This window comes from Chanodichthys erythropterus, chromosome 16 (genome assembly GCF_024489055.1).
Source record: "Chanodichthys erythropterus isolate Z2021 chromosome 16, ASM2448905v1, whole genome shotgun sequence".
In the NCBI taxonomy this organism is placed as follows: domain Eukaryota; kingdom Metazoa; phylum Chordata; class Actinopteri; order Cypriniformes; family Xenocyprididae; genus Chanodichthys; species Chanodichthys erythropterus.
This window is the reverse complement of record NC_090236.1, coordinates 19,701,272-19,725,070: the sequence shown is the minus strand read 5'-3', so window position 1 is coordinate 19,725,070 and position 23,799 is coordinate 19,701,272. Positions and strand designations below refer to the sequence as shown.

At 41.2% G+C, this 23,799-nt stretch overlaps 1 protein-coding gene across 1 annotated transcript in view; it reads right to left on the bottom strand.

The window, feature by feature from the left end:
- LOC137003278 (structural maintenance of chromosomes protein 6-like) overlaps positions 1-22,850 on the bottom strand; it is a 39,406-nt gene extending 16,556 nt beyond the window's left edge. Inside the window, exons 1-8 of the mRNA XM_067363378.1 lie at positions 22,783-22,850; positions 20,537-20,677; positions 16,442-16,530; positions 16,177-16,341; positions 13,346-13,506; positions 11,046-11,247; positions 1,409-1,523; positions 1,152-1,312 (exon numbers count right to left, since the gene is read on the bottom strand). Of these exons, the coding sequence (XP_067219479.1) occupies positions 1,152-1,312; positions 1,409-1,523; positions 11,046-11,247; positions 13,346-13,506; positions 16,177-16,341; positions 16,442-16,530; positions 20,537-20,668 (1,025 nt within the window). The 5' untranslated portion in view covers positions 20,669-20,677; positions 22,783-22,850. The remainder of the gene's footprint in view (positions 1-1,151; positions 1,313-1,408; positions 1,524-11,045; positions 11,248-13,345; positions 13,507-16,176; positions 16,342-16,441; positions 16,531-20,536; positions 20,678-22,782) is intronic.
- Between the last annotated feature and the right edge of the window lie 949 nt (positions 22,851-23,799).

The window sequence follows — 23,799 nt, the reverse complement described above, 5'->3', positions numbered from 1 at the left end:
ATTAACTTAGTGAACACATGACTGAGACAATCAATGGGCAATTGACACAAGGAACAAGGGAACCAAAGACAGAACAGAACTCAGAAACACATGACCATAAACAACCAGAACATGACACGTTGACTAAAGGTGCTGCGTTCACGGCACACCACCTTGTATTTTCCGAAATCTTGTGATTAGGGCTGCACGATTAATCGCATGCTATTCTCACGCGCATTTCGTCAGTAAAGCCGGTTCCCTGATTACCGCTAAATCGCCATCACCTGCTTTTAAACGGAGCGCCTTTTAATAGACAGAGGCGTAGTTCACAGACAAGCCACGCAATATCGCGTTCATTATCGCAGGCGATTCATCTGCGATATGAACGCGATATTGCGTGGCTTTTCAGTGATCTACGGCTCTGTCTATTAAATGCCGCTTCATTTGAAAGCAGGTGATGGCGATTTAGCGGTAATCAGGGAACCGGCTTTACTGACGAAATGCGCATGAGAATAGCATGCGATTAATCGTGCAGCCCTACTTGTGATGACAACACATGACGTTGTATTCTGAGCTGTTCACGTCCTTTGACTGGGAATTATGCATTTCTACTGTATGGCACCACTATCAACGCCTAAATGAATCTACAGCGATCAGGTGGTATACCGGCCATGTGGTACATCTGGGAGCTTTCAGAAAACTCCCAGCTTACAAGCTGTAATTACGAGCTCTACAAGGACGTGAAAGCTTTTTACAAGCTAGAATCTCGTAACTACAGGAATTACGAGGCTGCGTCAACACACCTAGGAGCACGAGGAGCAAGGGAAGCATGACACAAACAAGCAACATGAATCAAACTACAAAATAAAAGACATAAAACATGAACATTAAACAACTCTAGCATACTCTCGCAGTGTATCGTCATTGTGGCTGGTTAGGACAAAATTATTCTTTTACATTTAGGGAGATTTTTACAACTATATCTTTATGATTATAATTATCGCTATTGGTATGAACAGGCCTTTACTTTCTAAAAGTTCTGATGTAAAAATATCTTTGTATTTTTTTTTATTACAATTTTAGAATTTTAAATTTGAAAGACCAAAGACTACGATAAACAATTGATTTATTTTTAGCCATGCATCTCAAAAGTGAGTTTAATGTTTGCAAACCTGATTTCCTCTTCAACATCTTTGGTGAGGTACTGTGCTCTGTTCTGTCCGGAGGAGTAGTAACGATCATTGTAGACCTGGTCCCCCTCAATTGTGAAGGCCTCCCTGCAATTGTGTGGTGGGTGTTCACCCTGCATGACCCTTCTCGCTTCTGCAGCGTTCTGTGGGAAAGATGAACAGAGCTCTTCACCTCACAGGATGTGGAAAAGTATCATGATCAAACAGTTAAATGCTTGTGGTCCTCCTCTTGGTTTCACCTTGATGAGCAGAATGGTTTCAATTCCTCTCATGCCTATCAGGCAGTTGGCCACAACTGGATTCTCTATCTCAAGGGCCTGGAGCACTGATGGGTATTGAGGGTGATTGACAGCCCTGAAAACAAATGAAAATGATGCAGATATTTAATCATCTTCTTAATCATACAAGTTTCCTCTGGTACTTTGAGGGACAAACTAGTAGTGGGTTGAGATTTAAGCATTATTGCACTTAAACTTTACCTCATGTGAACAACTTTTTTTGCATATCAAACTGATGATTAAGCTCATAATCGTACTAACCATAAATCATAATAAAATATGTGACGTACACAGATGATGTCAAGCGCACATTCGTAAACAAACCAGTAAAGGCACAACATTTTTTGGGTGCTAAAGAAACTGTGTTCATGTCAACAATGTTGCGCGACATGAATATAATGTAGTATATGGATAGTCAAAAACATTTAAATGAAGACAACTGAGACGCACAACTGAAAAAAAAAAAAAAAAAAAAAAAAAAACGGCCATAGAAATGTTTTCCATATTATGCAAGTAGATTAAAACAGTGGCCAGTAACACACCTACTGTATGTGAGTTCATCATTTGTGCTGTGGATTGGGGTTTGTGAATAATGGTAGTACAAACAACCATAATTCTTAATGAATAATCAGAATAATGAAAACCATGTAAACGGGAGTGAAAAGGTTTGCTCGTGGCAAGGGGGCATGGTTCAGTGGAGTCTGCCGTGGGAGAGCAAGTCAGGAGACAAACTGGTGCGGTGTTCAAAATCACCCCCTATACCCTCATTCAATATTCCCTACATTAGTTCACTAATATAGTCCACCTAAAGAAGTAAATTAAAATGAGTCTCACAGTGCATTAAGGGTATTCTCTAGCCGTTGAGCGTACATCAGTTGTACACTCGTTATTGTGGTGCATTGTGGGATTAAATGAGGGCACTCTGTAACGTCCGCTATGGTTTCGGACACTACAAATTGCTGTCCCTTTAAACAGTGCCTTATTTAACGGTATAGGTGGTGATTTTGGAAACAGCCTGGGAGTAAGTGAGCCAAGTGCAGAACCACTAACACCTGTGTCTCACTGCAATAATTGGCATGGGGAGAGAATAAAAGCTGCAGGCTAACAGAAAACGGAGAGAGACTACATGTTGACTCATCACAAGCTGCCTTACTGTGTTGATGTTTCCAAGAAGAGAGGTACTGTGTGCTCCACATTTGGGAGTCACTCTGGTGCTCTTCGCAGTCAAAAGTGACCGGACCCCTAAAATTAATTTTTCTCCCTCAGCAAAACCAATGCAATTTCAGGTTAAAATAGAGTCTGTGCCTTTAAAATATTTTTCTCATATTTTTTTAGGGCCATCTGGTGAGAGTATAAAAAGAAATGCATGATACCATGGTGTAACCACTAGATATTTGTACAGCTCTCTATGTGTTACAATATGACCAGTCGGAAGACAGAAGATAGGTTAACAGGTTGTTTATTGAACACAAGCAGAGTATCAGGATGACAACAGGTGAGTAAACCGATGCAAGTTCGTGACTGATGAATGATATGGAGAATGACACAGTCCTTTTGTGGTTGCAGAGTGACAATGGAGAATGATACTTGCTGAATGGAGTAGATGACTTCAGACAACACTTCACACCAGAACGAAGATGAGGAGTAGAGCTTGGGTACACGGAGTACAGGTAAGTAGCAAGAGGAGTCCTTGAGGTAAGCATTCAGGTAAGTCCTTTGATGCAAACAAGACCGGACAATGTGACTGTGTGTGAATGTGTCTTAAGTAGTGCTGGTGACAGTGTTGTAGTCGAGTCACCAACTGTCGAGTCCGAGTCGAGTCTCGAGTCCCAGTGTTCGAGTCCGAGTCCAAGTCCGAGTCACCATTACCAGAGTTCGAGTCCGAGTCCCGTATTCGGGATTCGTATTGCAATTGTATTATTTCAATAATAATAATAATAATAATAATAATATGATATTAAAATTAATATGATAGTTTCTTCCTTGCATCTGCTATAATACAATATGTCTCGAGAGTATGTATATTAAATACGTGGATCCGGTGTTCAAAATAGATTGTCCTGATGGACAAGAGGCATTATTTTCGTTTAGCATGCAAGAGATTCTGGGTTCGAATCCAACCATGTATGATTTTCTTCTTTTTTTTTTTTTCTTCATTAAAACCAAAGATGTTCGTCAGTGATTGTATATCAACAGCAGAGACACGTTTATGTGTATTTTGTTTTGTGATTCGACGTAACGAGAGTCTCTGCAACAGTTAAGCGATAGATTGAAGCGCTCGTCCATGTGAACACTGCGTAGTGTGCACGAGCGCCAAGAGAACACTGTTGCGCCTCTGATAACAGTGACAACGAGCACTCAACATGATTTCAAAAACAACACATCCCAGCGCCAGATCGCCTATACACAAACTGATAATCATCTAGAGGTGTTTCTTTTGTATTAGATATCCGCGAGATGATTCAAAAAGTGGTGGGGACAATATCGACCCTTTCAAAAAGTGGTGGGGACATGTCCCACCCGCAAATTACGCCCATGTCTGAACCAGACATTAGACATCGTCGACGTCTGATGCCAAATTGTCAAACATCGCCCAACCCTAGCTTCTTCTGTTTATTATCATATATGCAAGTCAATAATAGTTTTTTTAAAAGCTAACGTTAGCCAATGGAAAGCATTTTACTTACTTTTCTGAGTGCGTCCGTGACAGGTGTCTGTTAAAGTTTGAAGTTGTCCCAGTCTTTTCCTCAATTGTGCGATTACACACAACATTTAGCGCTGCTCTTTCCAGCATTAGATGCAAAATTCGTGTAGGCGAATTTCACGATCCGGGGCACATCTTTCTGCATTTTCCAAATTTGAACATTTAGCCCGCGAATCATGCACGAGCGTAAAGTGAGTGACGTCAGTGAGTGTGTTGTCAAGAGAGCGAGCGGTAGCAGTGTCTGTGAGGAAAAAAAAATAGATCCCGGCCCGTCTTATATATTATATATAAACTTATATAATTTTTTATAACTTATTTAGTCAAAAACAACGTGATGAATGCTCAAGTCCGTTTTTATATATCCTCGAGTCCGAGTCCAAGTACGAGTCATCAGTCCGTGAGTCCAAGTCGAGTTACGAGTCCAGAGAATGGAGTCTCGAGTCGGACTCGAGTCCAAAGAATAGTGACTCGAGTCCAGGACTCGAGTCCGAGTTCAGATTCGTTCACGCCAGGCTCTGTGGGAAGAGGAACAGAAGGGTGGTGAGGTTTTAGGAGTGATACATGGAAGGTTGGGTGAATGCGATACTCAGGAGGTAGCTGAAGTCTGTAGGTGACTGGGTTGACCTGTTCCGTGATGGTGGATGGGCCAATGAACCTGGGACTCAGCTTACGGCAGGGTAGACGCATGCGGATGTCTCTGGTAGATAACCATACCATCTGTCCGGGCTGGTAAGCATGGGCTTCAGAGCGTCGTAGATCCGCGACCATCCTGCGTCTACGTAGGACATGTTGGTAGATTGGCGGAGGGAGTTTTGGGTGTACTCGGCCCAACCAAGATACTGGTTCCAAGAGTCCTGGTGGCCGTGGCAGAAGGTATAGATGAAGCGCCCAACTTCTTGTATCTTGCGTTCCGTCTGCCCGTTCGACTGCGGATGGTATCCCGAGGAGAGGCTCACGGTCACACCTAGGAGGGAGAAGGCGGCTTTCCAGACTCGTGAGATGAATTGAGGACCTCTGTCGGATATGATGTCTTCGGGGATTCCGTAGTATCGAAAGATAGTGTTGAACATAATTTCAGCCATTTCCATGGCTGTGGGCAGGCCTCTTAGAGGAATGAGTCGGCAGGATTTGGAAAATCTGTCTACGACCACGAAGATACAGGTGAACCCGTTGGAGGCTGGGAGATCCGTCACAAAGTCCACTCCTAGGTGTGACCAGGGTTGGTTGGGAACGGGCAGAGGAAGAAGTTTGCCGGATGGTAAATGGCATGGGCTCTTGGACATGGTGCATTCCTTGCATCCCTGCACGTACCTCCTGATGTCGTTGGCCATGTTGGGCCACCAGAAGCACTCTTTCATCAGCGAGAGGGTTTCATTGACCCCCGGGAGGCCAGTGCCTAGTGAGGAGTGTGCAGAGTGGATCAGTGGGGTGCGTCGTGCTCGGGTGATGAATTGCAAGCCTTGTGGACAACCCGGCGGAGTGTTGGTGGAGGCATTGGAAGGAGGGAGAGTTTCTTGAGACCAGGTGATAGGACTGACGATCATTTGTTCTGGCAGAATAGACTGAGGCTCTTCAGTAACTTCCTCTGGAGTGTGGATTCGTGACAGAGCGTCAGCTTTGATATTTCTGGAGCCAGGACGGTAGGAAATGGTGAAGTTAAAGTGTGAAAAAGAGAGCCCACCGGGCTTGAGCCTCTTGGCGGCTCGGAGGTACTCCAGGTTATTATGATCCGTTAGAACTAGGAATGGGTGCCGTGCTCCCTCTAACCAATGCCTCCACTCCTCGAGAGCCAGCTTGACGGCTAGGAGTTCCCAGTTGCCGATGTCGTAGTTTACCTGCGCCAGGTTGAGCTTGCGAGAGAAGGCACATGGATGGAGACTGCTCGGATTCTCCTGTTGCTGTGATACCGTTCCAACTCCGGTGGTTGAAGCGTCGACTTCCACGACGAAAGACTTGTCAGGGTCAGGGAGCACCAGTAGTGGAGCAGTCGTGAAGGCTTGTTTTAGGGTGTTGAAAGCTTCTGTGGCAGCTGGGGTCCAGGACAGAGACTTGGGCTTGTTGCGAAGGAGGCTTGTGAGTGGACTGGTAACGGAACTGTAGCTGTGGATGAATCTTCTGTAAAAGTTGGCAAATCCGAGGAAACGTTGGAGCTCTTTGACTGTAGTAGGTGTTGGCCAGTTCTTGATAGCTGCCACCTTCCCCTTGTCCATCCGGATGCCACTGTGGTTGATGTTGTACCCAAGGAACTGCACTGTGGGCTGGTGGAATGAGCATTTCTCAGCCTTGAGGTAGAGCTGGAAGTCCCTCACGCGTTGCAGGACCTCCGCAACGTGGCGTTGGTGGTCGGCCATACTCCGGGAGTATATCAGGATGTCGTCAATGTACACCAGCACAAACTTATGGAGGAACTCCCGGAGTACCTTGTGAATGAAGTCCTGGAATATGGAGGGGGCGTTGACCAGGCCATACGGCATGACCAAGTACTCATAATGGCCGGTGGGCGTGACGAAGGTGGTCTTCCACTCGTCCCCCTCACGTATCCGAATCAGAGTGTAGGCGCTGCGGGGGTCCTACTTGGTGAACACAGTGGCTCCGCGGAGGTGTTCCAGGGCTGCTGGGACGAGAAGGGGGTACCGGAATTTTACTGTGATGGAGTTGAGTGCTCTGTAAACGATGCATGGCCGCAAGCCTCCGTCCTTTTTCGCCACAAAGAAGCTGGATGCAGCAGGGGAAGTTGATGGTTGGATATAACCCTGAGCCAATGCCTCCTCGATGTAATCCACCATGGCCTTCTCCTCCGGAATGGATAAGGGGTAAATCTTACCCCTTGGCACTGACTCACCCGGAAGCAGGTCGATGGCGCAGTCCCATGGCCGGTGTGGAGGCAGCTTGGAGGCTCTCTTGGGGCAGAATACGTCGCTGAAGGGGGCGTGACAGGATGTCCACAGATCGTTTCTCAAGGGGACTCTCAACGGATGTGGCACAGACTGGAAGGTCGTTGGAGCGAGGAGACTTGGGAACAGGCAGGTCGGAGAAACACTCAGGAAAGCAGGTTTCGCCCCACTTTAGGACTTCCCCAGTGTTCCAAGAGATGATGGGGTTATGTTGCTGCAACCACGGATGCTCTAGTATCACGTCAGCGGTGGAACCCTCCAGAACCAGCAGTTGAATGTACTCGTGATGCAGCACTCCGACTTGAAGATGTACAGGTTTGGTGATACAGCTGACTCGTCTTACTCACAGGTTTGCCAGTTATTGAGTGGATCTGAGTAGTCGGCGTGTTCTTGGTCTTGATGTTGAGCTGATGACAGAGGGCGCCGGAGATGAAATTTCCCGCTGACCCAGAATCGATGAGGGCGGATAAACATCGTGGTGAGTGGCTTTTGCGTCTGGAGAGTAGAGATAATGGCACTCACCATGGGGTGTGGAGGACGTGTAGGACATGAGGAGAGTACATGTCCTGGTAATCCGCAATAGAGACATAAATTCTGGGTCAGCCTTCTCTGTCTTTCAGTTGGAGTCAGCCGTGATGATTATATTTGCATGGGTTCTTGGGCTGGTTCTGGGGTGCTGACGGATTCTGGCCGGCAGAGGACGGTGTTGTGGAGGCTCTGACCCTGGTGCTCTTCAAGACACGACTGCATACGATTGGCGAAGCGTATTGACAGCTGGATGAAGCGTTCGAGCCCGATGGTATCCTCGTATGCAGCGATGCAACCGCACTCGAGAATCCAGTCCTTGACAGTATGACGTCAGCAGCGCTTGTTCGTTCCATCCGCTCCGGGCAGCGAGCGTTCTGAACTGCAGTGCATATTCATTAACAGACAACTTTCCTTGTTTCAAATTGTATGGTTTCTCAGATTGGAAAACCATCCTGGGATTCATCTAACACTTCCCGGAAGTGTTCAATGAAGTCGGAATATGTCTGCGTCACAGGATTGTTATACAATCAGATGGAATCGGCCCACTGTAGAGCTTTGCTGGAAAGTTGTGAAATGATGAACGCTACCTTAGAGTAGTCAGTGGCGAACAGGTGCGGTTGCAACTCCAGGGTCAGAGAGACTTGCAGGAGGAAACCATTGCAATCCTCCGCCGAACCAGAGTAGGGCGCCGGTTTGGCCATGGGACTGGTGTACGCTGGAAGTGAGGGAGAGGTGATGGTGGATGCGGAAGGGATGGCGGGAGCTGGAGCTGGTGCTTGTGAAGGTGGTTGCACATTGAAAGTGCAGCGAAAAGCATCCACCAATTCCTGGAAGGGATCCGGTTGACTCATGTTTGTGTTCCACTGTTTTGGTCCGGTCTTCTGTTACAATAGGACCAGTCGGAAGACAGAAGATAGGTTAACAGGTTGTTTATTGAACACAAGCAGAGTATCAGGATGACAACAGGTGAGCAAACAAATGAAAGTTAATGACTGATGAATGATATGGAGAATGACACAGTCCTTTTGTGGTTGCAGAGTGACAATGGAGAATGATACTTGCTGAATGGAGTAGATGACTTCAGACAACACTTCACACCAGAACGAAGATGAGGAGTAGAGCTTGGGTACACAGAGTACAGGTAAGTAGCAAGAGGAGTCCTTGAGGTAAGCATTCAGGTAAGTCCTTTGACGCAAACGAGACCAGACAATGTGACTTTGTGTAAGTGTGTCTTAAGTAGTGCTGGTGATGAGTGTGCTGATGAGGTACAGGTGACAGTGATTAGTATTCCGGGGAATGTGTGCGCCTTGATTGGAGGGTGCTGGAGCCTGGCGTGTCTGTGACACTATGGAGAGGCTTGTGAATTCCCTAGTTGTTTTTGGACATATTTACTTTATTTTTTTAGGTTGAGGATATGAATATATATTTAGACTATTTCATATCAAGTTTTAGATATATTTTTGTAAGAAATATTGATTTGAAGTGTTAGTTTTTGATTTATGATTACAGTCAAACCTAAACATTGTGGTAGAAAGAGAATGCAAGGAAGCATTTTGTAACCCATTTTTTGATTTTGCATTCATAAAAAATGCCATGTGCAAAAAAAAGAAAAAAAGAACAGAACGATGCAAAGGAACAAGCCTGTACTTCCAAGAGCACAGTTCATCAGTGTGTGTGCTTGTGTGTGAGTGGGTCCTTCTATATCACACTCTTGAAGTTTAAGAGTGTCATTCCTTTACTGCTGTGTACTTTTTTCAGAATTGTGTAGATTGTACACACCAAAATTCTCAGAACTTTTGTGTTTTTGTCGATTTCCCATTCATTTCCTATGGTCGGTCATTTCTGACCGAAGAACACAAGTGTTTTTACGATCACTTAGACTTTGTGTCTAAATCACACTCTTGATGTTTTAGAGTGTCACCCCTTTACTGCTGTGTACTTTTTTCAGAATTGTGGCTGATTTGTAGATTGTAGTGTTTTTGTCAATTTCCCATTAATTTCCTATGGTCGGTCATTTTTGACAGAAGAACACGAGTGTTACTATTTTTTTTTAAGAACACTTAGAATGTTCGAATCATGCCCTAAATTTTTTGTGTGTTCACACACCAAATGCCTTAAAAATCACCAAGTTTCATACCATTCCGATGAAGCTGCAATTTTTAACATTTCAAAACAGAAACCTTTAAGTGCAAGCCACGGTAGTGTTGTTTGTTTGTTTGGAAAAGTGTTAAATAAAGAGACAAGTTCACCTCAGCTACCTTCTCCTAATTTCTGCGAACCTTGTCACATTCTTAAGTTCTAACTCTGATTATTGGAAATAATCATTACTGGTGCACAAGTGACATTGAAAAGAAAAGAAATTCAGGGTGAGAAGTCAGTATGTTTTTTTCCTGCAAAAACAATCTTTTACACAATAACTTAAGAAGCACACCAAATGTGTAATTACCATTATATTAAAAACATTTAATATTAGGGATGCACCGAATATTCGGCTACCGAAAATTTTCGGCCAAAAATGGCCAAAAGTGCATTTTCGGTTTTCGGCCGAAAGACTTTTATCACCGAAACAATACGGCCAAAATGTTGTGATGACGCAAACAGAAACCGCGAGATCAGCTCCTCTGATGCATCTGTAGCGGACGTTATTCCTTTAATTGCAGCACTAAAGCGTCTCCTAAGCAAAGTGGTTGAGACGGACCACGGAGTGAAAACACTGAAAAGTACACTCTTAGAGTCTGTCAGCACACGTTTCACTGAGATTATTCGGATCCTCTGCACTTCATTGCAACTGTACTTGATCCGCGTTATAAAGACCATTACTTTCATGCGGAAATAAAGTAGCGCGCACGAGAAATGATCCAGGCCAAGATGGATGCGGAGAACCCGTGTGGAGACGGAGATCAGAGCGCAGACTCATCTCTCTGCACCAGATGAGGGGCATGCACCCTCGTTGTCTGATATGTTCAGTGAAATCCTGCAAGAAATATTTACTAAAATGTTTAACTTGACCCCACTCATGTGTACATTAAATAATAATGTACAGGACATTATTATTTAATGTACACATGAGTGGGGTCAAGTTAAACATATTAGTTTGAATTTTATTTTATACTGTGCATTGTTTCAACGTGCTGAATAGATATTTGCATAATTTGTAATTGATTTATTCTTTGAAACTTTAATATTAATTTATGCAATGCCTTGATTATAGTAAAGTTAGTACACAGTCATAGCCATAAATGCAATGGTACTAATAATTGGCATAATTTATTTCGGTGTTTCGGTTTTCGGCCTTAGTTTCCTCTTTTTCGGTTTTCGGTTTCGGCCAAGAAATTCCATTTCGGTGCATCCCTATTTAATAAGGTCAAACCAAGCATACAGGGAATGCAGGGAAAATAAAGCAGAAACAAATTAGAGAAAACACTGGCAACCATTCCTAATTAAGATGGCAGGTCATGTGATTTCTAACTACCTGCTGCTGACATTGTAGAGTGTGTTGGTAAATGTGCTGATGATGATCTGAGTTCTTCTGCCATGCTGGAAGAAGCGACTCATGATTCTCTGCAACTCTCTCTCATCAGCGTAGTTATCGCAACAGAAAGCTAACATCAGAGACTTCAGACAGCTCTCCACTGCAAGACCCAGCTCTGGATCCCGCAGTCGGATGCAGAATCCTAGAAACAAAAGACACTTTAAGCAAAATTCTATATGACATTGCTTTTCAGTTTTAGCATATGCATACAGCTGAACACATAGCCTTTCGAAGTATACTCCATTTGATAGTGTGTGTGTGAACTAGGGGTGTCTTCGACTACGGATTTAAATAGTCGAATCCGATTGCCTATATTCGACTGATAGTCGAATCATATGGGGGGCGGTGTAATTTGAGCTTAAAAACAGCAGTCCACTAGATAGTGCGCACGGACTTTGAAAGGTCCACGCGCTGAACTGTGCACGAGTTGGAGCGGGACACGGAAAATGAAGGCCTGGCTATAGCCTACCCGTGGCTTAAGACAACTTTTATTTTATTTCACACACAGCACAGAGAAACATATTTCTAATAAACCGACCAAACTGCCTGTCAAGTGATAGACGAAACTGACAATGATTTTATCTTTTTTAAACAAATGAAAGGCAATGTGGATAAACATTCACAGCCATGATGTACAGAACACTCTCAAAGATATAGAAGAAAATAAATAAAAACATTTTGGATCAATAAACCTTAATATATATATAACTGCAGAAAGGCCACACAGATAGATAAAGGCTAAATTTCATATGTCAGCAAATCAAATTACATCGGCTAAATCTTTAACTAAATTGCTTTAACTAATCTACAGCACAACATTGATTCACCAAAAAGCAAAAAAAATATTATTTTTTATCAAACATTAATTTACAGAATTGAATTAGAACAGAATATACCATTATAATATATGAAAATAGTCTAATTAAAAAAATGAAATATGATCAAGTCAAAATGCAAAATGCCTGAAGTGTAGGGAACATATATTCAAAACACAAGCCACAAATAGTTAAATTAAATAACCCAGAGTGATCAATAAATAAATTAAAATTAAAGAAATTATTAAAACAACGAAAGTATAGCCAGAATTGCCAACTTATCTTTTTAACTGCAGTGACAATAAACGCTAAACTGGAGTGGCAGTCTTTTTAGCTAAACATTCACAACATCCAAACATCATATTACATCCGACTGAAATAGTTTGAAATCACCTGTAGCTACCCTACCTGATTGAGAGAGAAAAATCCAGTCTTTCACACGATCTGCCTGTGTCCTTTTGAGTCTTTTCAAATAGCGCACTATAGTCAGCTCGTTAATTGGCCGGCAGAAGTGCACCGCAGTGTTTGTCGTTGTTGAGTTCTAAGACATGAGCTGTTGGCACAACTTGCATCATACGTTTTTTTGATAATCTTTTACCATTTCAAAGTGCATCCAATTGTACACTTTATCCCAGACACTGTTGAAGATTTAATCCCTGCCGTAAAGATGCTCATCTGTTGGTCACGGATCATGGAAGTGAAACTTAAATCGGGCACAGGTTGGATTTATTCACGCACATTAAAAATATTTATTAAAAGCTTATTTCTTTTCACATTTTTATTTATAGTATTAACATAATAGGCTGTATATTAACCTATTGGGAAAGAACCAGTATGTCTATGTAAAATCAGATGTTAAGCGCCCCCATATCTCGTCTCATAACACCTCTGCGACGATTTATTAAAATATTTATTTATTAAAAGCTTATTTCTTTTCACATTTTTATTTATAGTATTAACATAATAGGCTGTATATTAACCTATTGGGAAAGAACCAGTATGTCTATGTAAAATCAGATATTAAGCGCCCCCATATCTCGTCTCATAACACCTCTGCGACGATTCGACTGTGAGACTGGTAGTCGAATCAGGCTCCTCCTATCGAAGATTCGAATCGTCGACTATTCTGGGTCACCCCTAGTGTGAATTAAAGAGTTTCATCCTTGTCTAGTATTTGTGCTTTTTCTCTCCAGAAGTTATGACCAACAAAACAGTTTGTACTCGTTTAAACTAGAGTTGCAGGGTATCTTTTGATCCTTTCACATAAGCGATTGTTAACACTGGCATCAAAAATAAAACAATCAAGACGCATGAGCGAGCTCAGTGTGTAAAGTATGCATAAACTATATATAGTCTGGGCTTAAGAGCTAAACTACATCCTGAAATGAGAGAGAAGTAGCTTGCCCACATTGTAAGATTACTTACCGAGCGGTCCAACAGGTTTCCTCTTGAACTGGCCCTGCTGGTCAGCCTCATCTATAGCCCTCAGCAGTGCCGGCATCTGCTCACCAAAACGACTCACTTCCATAGCAACCAGTTCTCGTTGCTTAGACTCCATCGCATGCAGCAGGTCCTGCTTTTCACGGCTACAGAATGAAAAGAATCAAAACATTGCAAGACAGACAAAGTGAGACATGTGAAGGCCAGGTTTCTTCAATGTTTGTGTCATTGAATCCCATTGTTGAATGTCATTGTTTATTTTTGCCATGTGCTCCTCTGTTCCCACCTCCTTGTTTTCTGTCACCACGCCCCCTTGTTTAGTCATTGTTCAGTCCTTGTTTGTATAAATATGCTCACCTGTCCCTTGTGTTCCCTGCTCCCTTACTTGTTGAGTCCTCGTTAGTCTGAATGTTGTCATCTGTTCATGTTCTTTGCCTCCTTTATATTGTGCCCTCTTTCCCTCATGTCTTTGCCAGTTCATTAACCATATGTGTCTACTAGCGTGTTTCTCAGTGTGCTGTTGTTTTCTTCCGTTTGCTACCTTATCCTAAAGTTTGTGTCTGGATACCCTGTCTTGTGTCTATTGTGCTTCTGTTTGTTCCAGTTCGTACAAGCTGAGCAGCAAGACTGGTGCAGTGTCTGATCGTGCCCTGTGAGTCTATCTACATGTGCTGTGTAACCCTGTCTGGCTAACACCACGGGAACACCACGTCTGCCAACTATGGAAGACCAATCGCTACAGTAATCAGCGAGTCCCGCCTCCCTGTATATAAACCGCAGCTACCTGCCATTTCGTTTTCCTCTTCTCCGTGCAGGACAGGCAAGGAGGGCAATGTTTGTGAGATACCCGGCTTTCTGGGGAGACTCTGAATGCCTCTCCCTCTTTTTTCCACAGGTCACATTGCTGACGCGTAGCTGTTACCATCACGCCGAACATGGCCTTTGAATCGATAGGGGCATCCAAAAACTCCACACATTCTTTGTCAGAGAGACCTGACAAACCCAGCCATAGCGCGGCCCTGCGACAGACCTCGAGAAGATCTGTATCTGTCTGCACAGGGGAGGGTCAGCTCTCACCCTGTGCACTTGGCGGACGCGACTGCATAGGGGGAAGAATAGAATCTTCATCATCGTCATCCTCGTCCTCGAGGATGGTCGACAATACTTCGTCATCATCATCTTCCTCTTCCGCTTCCCTTTCCTTCAGGGCTCGCAGGCTCTTTTGCAGTGGCCATGAAGCCGGCACTTTCTTCGTACGGTAAGCCCACCACAACGTGACAAATAGTAAGGAGCTTTGCTGCGATAGAGAGCTCTTTTCCTACTTTTTGGTGTGTGGTGAGCGCGCCAAAAACTTAGAAAATAAATAGAAAAACTTACAGCAGAAAACTCGCCTTGACGCGTTAGTTATTTTGCTCTAATGCCGAGTTCAGACTGCATGATTTTAGCCCCGATTTTGGCTCGCCAAAAGGTTTTGAGAAATCGCCGACAAATGCCCGAAATCACAGGCAAATCGGTGCTCGTTCACGCGAGTGACAATCACGCAGTTTGAATGAGCAAAGACGCGATCTGAGAAAATTGCCGAGACCCGTGAGATATTTGGCATGCTAAATATCTGGACCTGTCGGCGATTCAAAATCCTGCTGTGTGAAAAGTGTTCTGACTGAAAACTACATCGGCGATGACTGACAGTCAATGAGAGAGCAAGATACAGAGCGCGGAGTTCGAGGAGGAGTTATAGACCACAACATCAGCAAGCATGGCTTCATTCACATAAACATTACAATTCTATCAACTGGAAACAAAACACAAACATTTGCTTGACCATCCGCAACATCAGCACATTGAAAAGTTATTTATTTACCTCCAACTCTCGTTGCAGAACACACAATCCACAGTCTCCCCAACCATTTCCTCCTCCATATTTTTCTTTTCTTTTTCTTGTATTCGCAGAAAATCAGCGCACCAGCAATTCATATTGCAAGCTTCTTGCCGGCTACCATTTTTAATAATAATAATACCTCCGGTCCTGCACGCGTGATATCACGTTATTTCCTTGTCACATCTCGCGTCTGTTTGTTTGTGAAACGTAGTTTGCGTGCCAGACAGAGTTGTCGGCGATTCTTCCTATTGTAAAGTCATGCAGTGTCAAACCTTCTATCGCCGATCCATCGTGCAGTTTGAACACAGCAGTGACTGAATGCTGGCCAAGATAGTCATGCAGTGTGAAAAGAACAGTGACCCGACTACTTTGAAAATCGTGCAGTATGAACTCGGCTTAAGTAGCAAGTCATCCAACAAACGTTAAGAATATATTGCGTTTGGGACGTTACCTTGTGGCTCCGTCTATAAACTGTTTAGCAATAATTCCCAAAGTCTGCTGAGAACAACTTCCGAAATCTTCACGGGGAAGAGAGAGAGAAAGACGAAATAGCAGGTAGCTGCGGTTTACATACAGGGAGGCAGGACTCCCTGATAGCTGCAGCGATTGGTCTGCCATGGTTGGCACACATGGTGTTATTAGCGCTTCCGCGATCGGCCATGCCCTGAGGCGGTCCCATAGTGAGATACTGAATGAATGTTAGAAAGAGAACAAAGAAAAAAAAAGAAAAAATAATACACCATTTACATATTTTGTTACTGAAATATCCATGAATTTTAAACTTTTATAAATTAATAAATGTTTACAAAATCCATGGGTATTTCACTAATAAAAAAATATGTAACTGGTGTAATTTTTTCAGACATTTAAAATGTTCTTTTCTAGGCTTGTGGAAAATGTTTATATAGAAAAGACGTTTACCAACATCTGCACTAACCTCATTCTACCCAGCCTTTCTTTAGCAGTGGCACAGGCCTGTTGAAACTGATCGATCTGCTGAGCCAGAGTGGAGTCCTGGAAACTCAGATCTTCCAGCTCAGCCTGAATGTGATTCATCTTCTCCACACGAGCCTGTGTGTCAGCTGAATTCGCCTGATTTATGCTGGACAGAGAGGAGGGGATGGGTCATAATGAAACAGGTGGAAATGGTACAAGGATAATGTTGTGTAATGTTGTTTCCCTTTGCTGTACTTTTAAAGTACCTCTGTTTAAGTTCTTGGATACGCTTGTTGAGCTGATCTTTATCCTTCTCAAGGTCTCTTGAGTTTGTTTTTTCCAGATGAAGTCCAGCCTAATCCCCCCCACCAAAAAAAAACAAAACAAAACGAAAAAACAAAACAAAACAATCAGCCAATCTCCACTGAGATGTGAGTGCATAAAGGAAACTGTTCAGACCCGATTTGTGTCCTGTTTCATTTTTCAGAATATATGAAATGACGTGTTGGTAGTAGGGCTGGGTATAAAAAAAACAAACAAAAGAAGATTCTCAATTTTCCCTATCGTTCTGCAAGTAGAATAGGGAAGGCGTAGGACGTACAGCTTTTTGAAGAATACGGAAAGCGGAAGCAAGTGCAAGGCGATAATTTGTGTTTATAAAGCATATACAGTTGTAATTTTTTCGAAAATGACCGATCGTTTTGCTAGATGAGACCCTTATTCCTCGTCTGGTATCGTTTAAAGCCCTTTAAAGCTGCACTGAAACTGTAAATTTGACCTTCAACCGTTTGGAGGCCATTGAAGAGAACTATAAGGAGAATAATCCTGGAATGTTTTCATCAAAAACCTTTATTTCTTTTCGACTGACAAAAGAAAGACATGAACATTTTGGATGACATGGGTAAATTATCAGGAAATTTTTATTTGAAAGTGGACTAATCCTTTAAATCTCAAATCTGACAATGCATCTATATTATGGTTTGTTGAAGATAATGCATAAAACAGACAGAGTTCGGCTAATGTATGTTTCTGTTGATGGATACACATTCCTAATATGTTACAACAGCGAAGATAAAAAACAAAACGAGGACAAAACAGTCACTCTTTGTAAACTTTGTTCAATAGGAAAGCTTTATGCTCTATTACACAGCTCTGAGGAATACTTGATTTTGATTGGTCAGTCGAGCCATCCAGTGGTACTGTATGTTATTCCCCGGTAACAACCGCTGATAACAGATAACACAGGCTCATCCGGGTTACTGTAGTCAGCAGTGCTATATGCTTGCTAGGAATGGTTTTTCTTCTTCAAAGTTTTGCATTTGGTGAGCTAATAAAATATTAAATCTCAGTCAAATCAATCTTTGTATACAGTTATATATGTCATCCAGTATCCAGTAGCAGACTCGTTTCATACAAACGCAGCTACTGCCATTTTGCGACTACTGTTTTATACACTGTTGGATTATAAGATAACAAACAGGTATGATTTTAAAACAGTTTCATCCCAGATCAATATCTCTTATCTCTATAATTATTTATGTGGTGAAATGGTGTTTAATAAGTGGTGTGACTGTACAGTATATCCCTTAAATGTCCATCTAGTTTGAACTTGTCGCGCTAGCAACTGCTCTCTCTGCAGAAGCTTTGCGTTTAAAGAGCTAATAAAATATTTTGACTAAGATTAATATTTAGTGTCTAATTATTTACTTATGTGGCAAGTAGTCATGTAATAAGCGGGCTAATGTACATCCAGCTGGTTGTCATCTCAAAATAAACCCCTTCAGGCTGATACAAGCCCCCTCCACTTCGCGTTGGGGTCCTGATCACCCTGTCGGTTTTATTTTGAGATAACAACCGGATGGATGTACATTATCCATATATTATCCTTACATATGACCAGTTATTTACTCCATCATCACCTGTGTTTTGATAGCGCGTAAGCGCAGGGAAGACCTAAACAGTACACGTTGCTATCTGTGTTTAAACTTAACTTTAAATTTAAGCCTTGCCAATTTAAACATTTAAGCTCAAGAAGACGCGAAAGGGAACTTGCACGTGCTGTGAGATTTGTGTGTGCACTCATCAGATGCATGTACACATCTATAATCTTTACCATGATTATAAGCTCACTGTAAAACAAATGCGGAAGATTTGGTTTCAAAACGAAATGTAAAAGCGCTTATGGCAATATTTTGTATAAGTATCTGTTTTCGAAAAGGATACTTTTATTTCTAGGCCTTGCATTAGCTTCTATTATTAGATATATTTACTACTAGATATACTAGATTTAGAAATAAAAACCCGCCCAGGGGTGCGTTTCCTGAACAATTATGTAACTCGCTGCTGAACTACCATAGTATGAAGCATTGTTGTACAAATCAACTAGCTAGTCACAACTGTTTTGTCGCAAACCTGTCGTTCAACCACATTGGTGAATGACATCACGCATGTGGTGAGAAATAACTTCTTTAAATGAATCAGTTTGAGATAGAATTAATGCTAGATTTTTTTGCTATAAATTATGGACATGGCATGATTATTTTGCTTTATTTCCAGATTAAATCAAATGCTTGTTCTTACATACTAGAGCACGTACACACATGCACTCTTCAAAAACGGTGCTTTAAATCTCTTGACAAACTAAAATATACAAATTACATACGTATATTCGAAATAAAATATATATATATTGTACTTGATGTCAGCTTGCTTATTTTGCTCAAGATAAGGATTTATTAAGCACATGTCATAAAAACTGTGCTTCTAACCACAGCTGGAGAGCTGTCGTTCCAACCACACAAGCTTGCAATGAAGTTTGCGAATGTTTGTTTGAACGATGGTTTCGGGAAACACCAAATCTTTGAACTATGTAAGTAACGACGGAACTTGCGATGTTAGTTGGCTAACGATGCTTTTCGGAAATGCACCCCAGTACAGCTATACAGTTCAGCTTCTTCAGTTGAGCTTTCGATGTTGTTACAGAAAGTCCGAAGCTGATCGGTTGGTTGTTGTCATATGACCTGCGGTGCACTCAAGCGGCAACCTCCCCCAGTTTCTCTTGAAGCCAATATGGAAGTGACAAACTGCAATTCATCGGCTGGCCACTAGGGACATAATCTCACTGACCCCCATGTTGAAATGCCCAACTTTACAGCAGGAAAAAAAACATGTTTACAGCCTGGTACAAATTTTGGTTTTGGTCTATACAGCTAATTTTGCCCTTCATGACAACTCTGAGGGGGTTGAATTTTGTTATAACTCATCCGTTTAAATTATATTAAGCCTTAGAATTCTGCATAATAAATTGCCGCTGCTGTCTGTGAGCCATCGTGTTACCTCAGCTAATTTCAGCTGCTGAATTTGGCATCTCTGCCATGTTTGTGCTTATTTCGGGATTTTTTTATACAATTATCAAATAATATGGCTTGCTGTGTGGTTATATGGTCGAGACAGATGTGTGTCTGTGTACATGTGCACACATGGAAGATAAACAGAACACACGTTGTTGGATCGTATTGGCATTGGCTAAAAGTTTTATTCGTGAGATTTACTATGACAGTGGTTGGAGAATATGCCTCTCAAAACACCACAAACTCCGACAGCGCTGCTTGGATATTATAACTAAAACTGCTGCACTATTTTGAAAAATTATATTTTGGACGCAAGCTCATTTGTTTGTGAGAGTCTAATGTATACGATCATATACAGTTTTACAACATAAACGCTGCTCAGGTTGCATAATTTCTTGAAGAACGATGATGGAGAGCAGATCATTCAGAACAATATATCAATATTTAATGGATTTAATGCTTTTGTGGACAAAAAGCGCTGTTTGTTTTTCAATGGACGCTCATGGATATTTTACCCAAGTGTGATGGATTGGATTCATCTCGCGATTGCTATTTCATTACAAAGGTATGAAGTTTGTTTTGATTTTGCACACCCGACACAAATTACAGTATTACTGTTGCTGTAGCATCTACATCATAAAAAAGACACCGTAGATTGACAGTTAACCTTTCAAATTATGTAACTTGTTATCGTTATTAATATTTTAGATATTGTCTAAGATAGATAGATAGCTTCTTTAGCCTGCTAACATGATCACGTTGTGCCTTTTTTACAGGTGCACTTGCGGGATTCTGAAAAGTTGAGTTTTTAACTCGCCGCGGCATATACATGCCTGGAAAAACCTGAAAATATACATAAGCATGTAAGCAAAGTCAATATGCCAGTGTGCATACTTATGATCAGAGTACAGCCATTATTAGCACACATTCTCTTATTAGGACAATAAAGAACATGTAGAAAAATAAATTCATAAGACAGACACTTCTTGTACTCTGCTGCAAATGTCTTACACTCTGTGGTGAGTTTTTGCCATCTCCTGAACTGAAGAAGCCCGATTCCTCTTCCTCCTCTGGTTCGGATTGAGATAACCGGCTTCTCTTATCAGGAGTGAGTCCTGAATTACTGCTCTTCCTCTTCGACATGCTCTTCCTCTACACACATCAAGCATTCATCATTGACAAAAAAAAACACACAGTCATATAATAACTTTATTGTCATTACACTTCAATATCATGGGAACGAGATTTGGGACAAAAGAAATTCAGTAGGTGTGTTTCATCCAAAGTTGCTAATTTAACTTATGTGCAAAATAGGAATAGTGCATAAAACATTTGCAAATAAAACTATCCCATGTGTTCAAGAGAACAAAATCATCTCTTTCTGGGAAATTGGAGCAAAATATCTGGAAGTTGCTACAATCAGGGAAGCCACAATGGCTCTTCTACATCATAAATGAGCATGCAGGCGAAATGCACTAAACACTGTCATCTTGTGTATATGCCAACCTTTGGCTCAGGCATTTCAGAATAACTAAACCAACATCTGAAATGCTGTGCAATGAAATTGCTCTGCTGGTTAGTCCAGTTATCCAATAACATCATCTGCTGAGGCACAGTCAAGTGTTTTTTTTTTTTTTTTTTTTTTTTTTTGTTACACATCAAGGGATTTATTTATTCAGTAAATGTTTCCCCATTGTAGATTCGTATCAGATAAAAAAATATCCTCCTCAACTGGGCATATACATCTGTATGGAAAGGAACTCTAAATGACCAATCAAAACTAGATTAATACTGAAACATGCCACATCCTGTGCTTTTCCTTATTTGTCATCATATTGTATAAAGCAAGTAACTGCATTAAACTACACATTGTTTTACCTGTAAATCTGCCATGTTGTAATCAAAACTACAGTTAACCTGTCAGTTCTTATAAAAATTACATCCATCCTACAAGTTCTGTCTTGGCTGTTGGTCAAAGATTCCTAAAGTGTTAGTTCACCCAAAAATGAAAATTATGTAATCAGTTTAATTTCATCAATCAGTTTTACTTTCAATCGGAATGATTTTAATCGGAATGACAAAAAAGTGTACATGTAAATGTGGCTAGTGGTAACGATAGGTTAACGTTACACTTACTAATTTATTGTTATCCACTTGGAGATCGATCTCCTCATTTTAAGAAACTGTTTTTTTTATTTTATTTTTACATTTTCTGTTCTGCGCCCCAGAACGCTTCCCTTCTCTGTCCATTTTGGACATGTGACTGTCCGTAACAGAGCAACGGCTCTTGTATGTTGAAATGGTGAGCAGTTGATATCACTTGATATAATAAAATATATATATCTTTTTTTACTCATTTAAAATGCTAAACAAGCATTATTTTTCAACAAAACTTGATTTTTAAATTTATTTTAAATGTTTTATTCAAAAATACCCCCCAAATACTTACCCCCCTCAAAACGCAGATTCAGAAATTAAACTCTTGTATAACTGTGTGAAGATGAACAGTTGCTTTATCTTTATAGTTTAATTGGCAAAATTGGACAAAATATAAAAATACTGCTAAACTCATATGATAAATGAAACAAAAACTCAATCAGGGGCAGTTTTGCTCCAATATCTTGATTTTTATGGCCATTTTAACAGCATTCTATAAGCTCCATCGTGTAGTAGCGAGTTGTTGCCCTGCATTATATTCCTCAGGCAACTGTATGTAATGTCAGATGACCTACATAGGTTTGGGGCATGACAAGTGCCTTATGCATTAACATTTTTAATGGATTTTTTAACCGTATTTAATTAATCTAATTAATGCGTTAATTCGACAGAAAAATAAATAAATAAAAGGGATAGAGTGGCAAGAAAAAGTATGTGAATCCTTTGGATTTTCTGCATTAATTGTTCACATTAAATCAAATTAAATCAAACAATGAAAACGAAACAACTTGTGACATTGGTAGAGGCGAGTTCGGAAACTGTACAGTTTTACGTGATATCAATAGTAAGACGCCAAACTTACAATGTGAGACTGGCAATTGAGTTTCTTACGTTTTATACAGAACTATGTCACGTTTAAATCTGCTTTTTGCTAAAAAAGCAAAAGACTTTAAAAGTTGAAACCATTAGTTCCTCAGAAGCACCGCAGACATGACAACAAGACGAGCAGAAGCTATATGTGAGTACGGTGTTGTGGTTGTTGTTGTCTTTTTTTTTAAACCGAGTAAATAAGTCAAGTGTGTAAAACAGATGCAACATACCAGCAAACCTTCCTGCTGCTACTCGTCCTGGCGGAGAACTGCAGAACCATACGTCATAACAGTCTGAGGACGACAGCGCCAGACTAACAGCCCGAGGGCGGAAGTGGGCGGAGCCAATTTATCTTCGTAGGCATTGCTCCATTTTGAGCTTTTTAAAACCATGTTAATGTCAAATATTGTATTAAAACGATCTTAACTGAAATGATAGATATAGATACTCGCATTGTGTTAATAGCTTAATCATATACACACAAACACATAAAAGTAATATATATGTTTTGTAACATTTATTAATTTGTCATAAAATGTATATTTTACTCAAGCATTTCAGAATGAACCATTGTTTTTCATAATATATAATACACATTACACGGTTGTACACTAGATTGCATGAATTAAGCAAATTCAGATCCATCAAACCCAAAAAACAAAACACAAAAGTTATTTAATTTTAATAAAATGTACTTTTCCCCCTAAGTAGCAAAAGCATTATATAGCTAGCTACTAGCTGTGCTTTTCTCAAAAAAATTACAAAATCAAACCAAAGAGTGTAAACTGAACAGCAGGTACATGATGACAAATTAAATCTTAAAAAAACAAAAACAAAAAACAAATCAAATCTTCATAAAGACACTCATTAAGAAAAATGTCCATATCATCCTTAATTTGTAAGCAAAACACTAAAGGCTCTTTGGCCAGTTGTCTGTCATCATCCGTTTCAGCCTGTGAAGACTGAAGAAGGCCGTTTTCCTGGTCTTCCTCTTTCAATATCAGTGTCACGATCACCGTCTGTTCCTGTCAGTTCCCGGACTACATTACCCACAATCCTCCCTGCCAGTCACATGGTCACTCCACACCAATCACCTGTCGCCACATACAGCCATGCACACACTCCTCACTAATCACCACACCCAGCTGCAGTACATTAACAGGACTATAAAGGACTCACACTCACACCACCAGTTTGCGAAGTCTTGATTCCTTGTGACAATTCTGAGCGTTTCCTTGTTTTCTGTC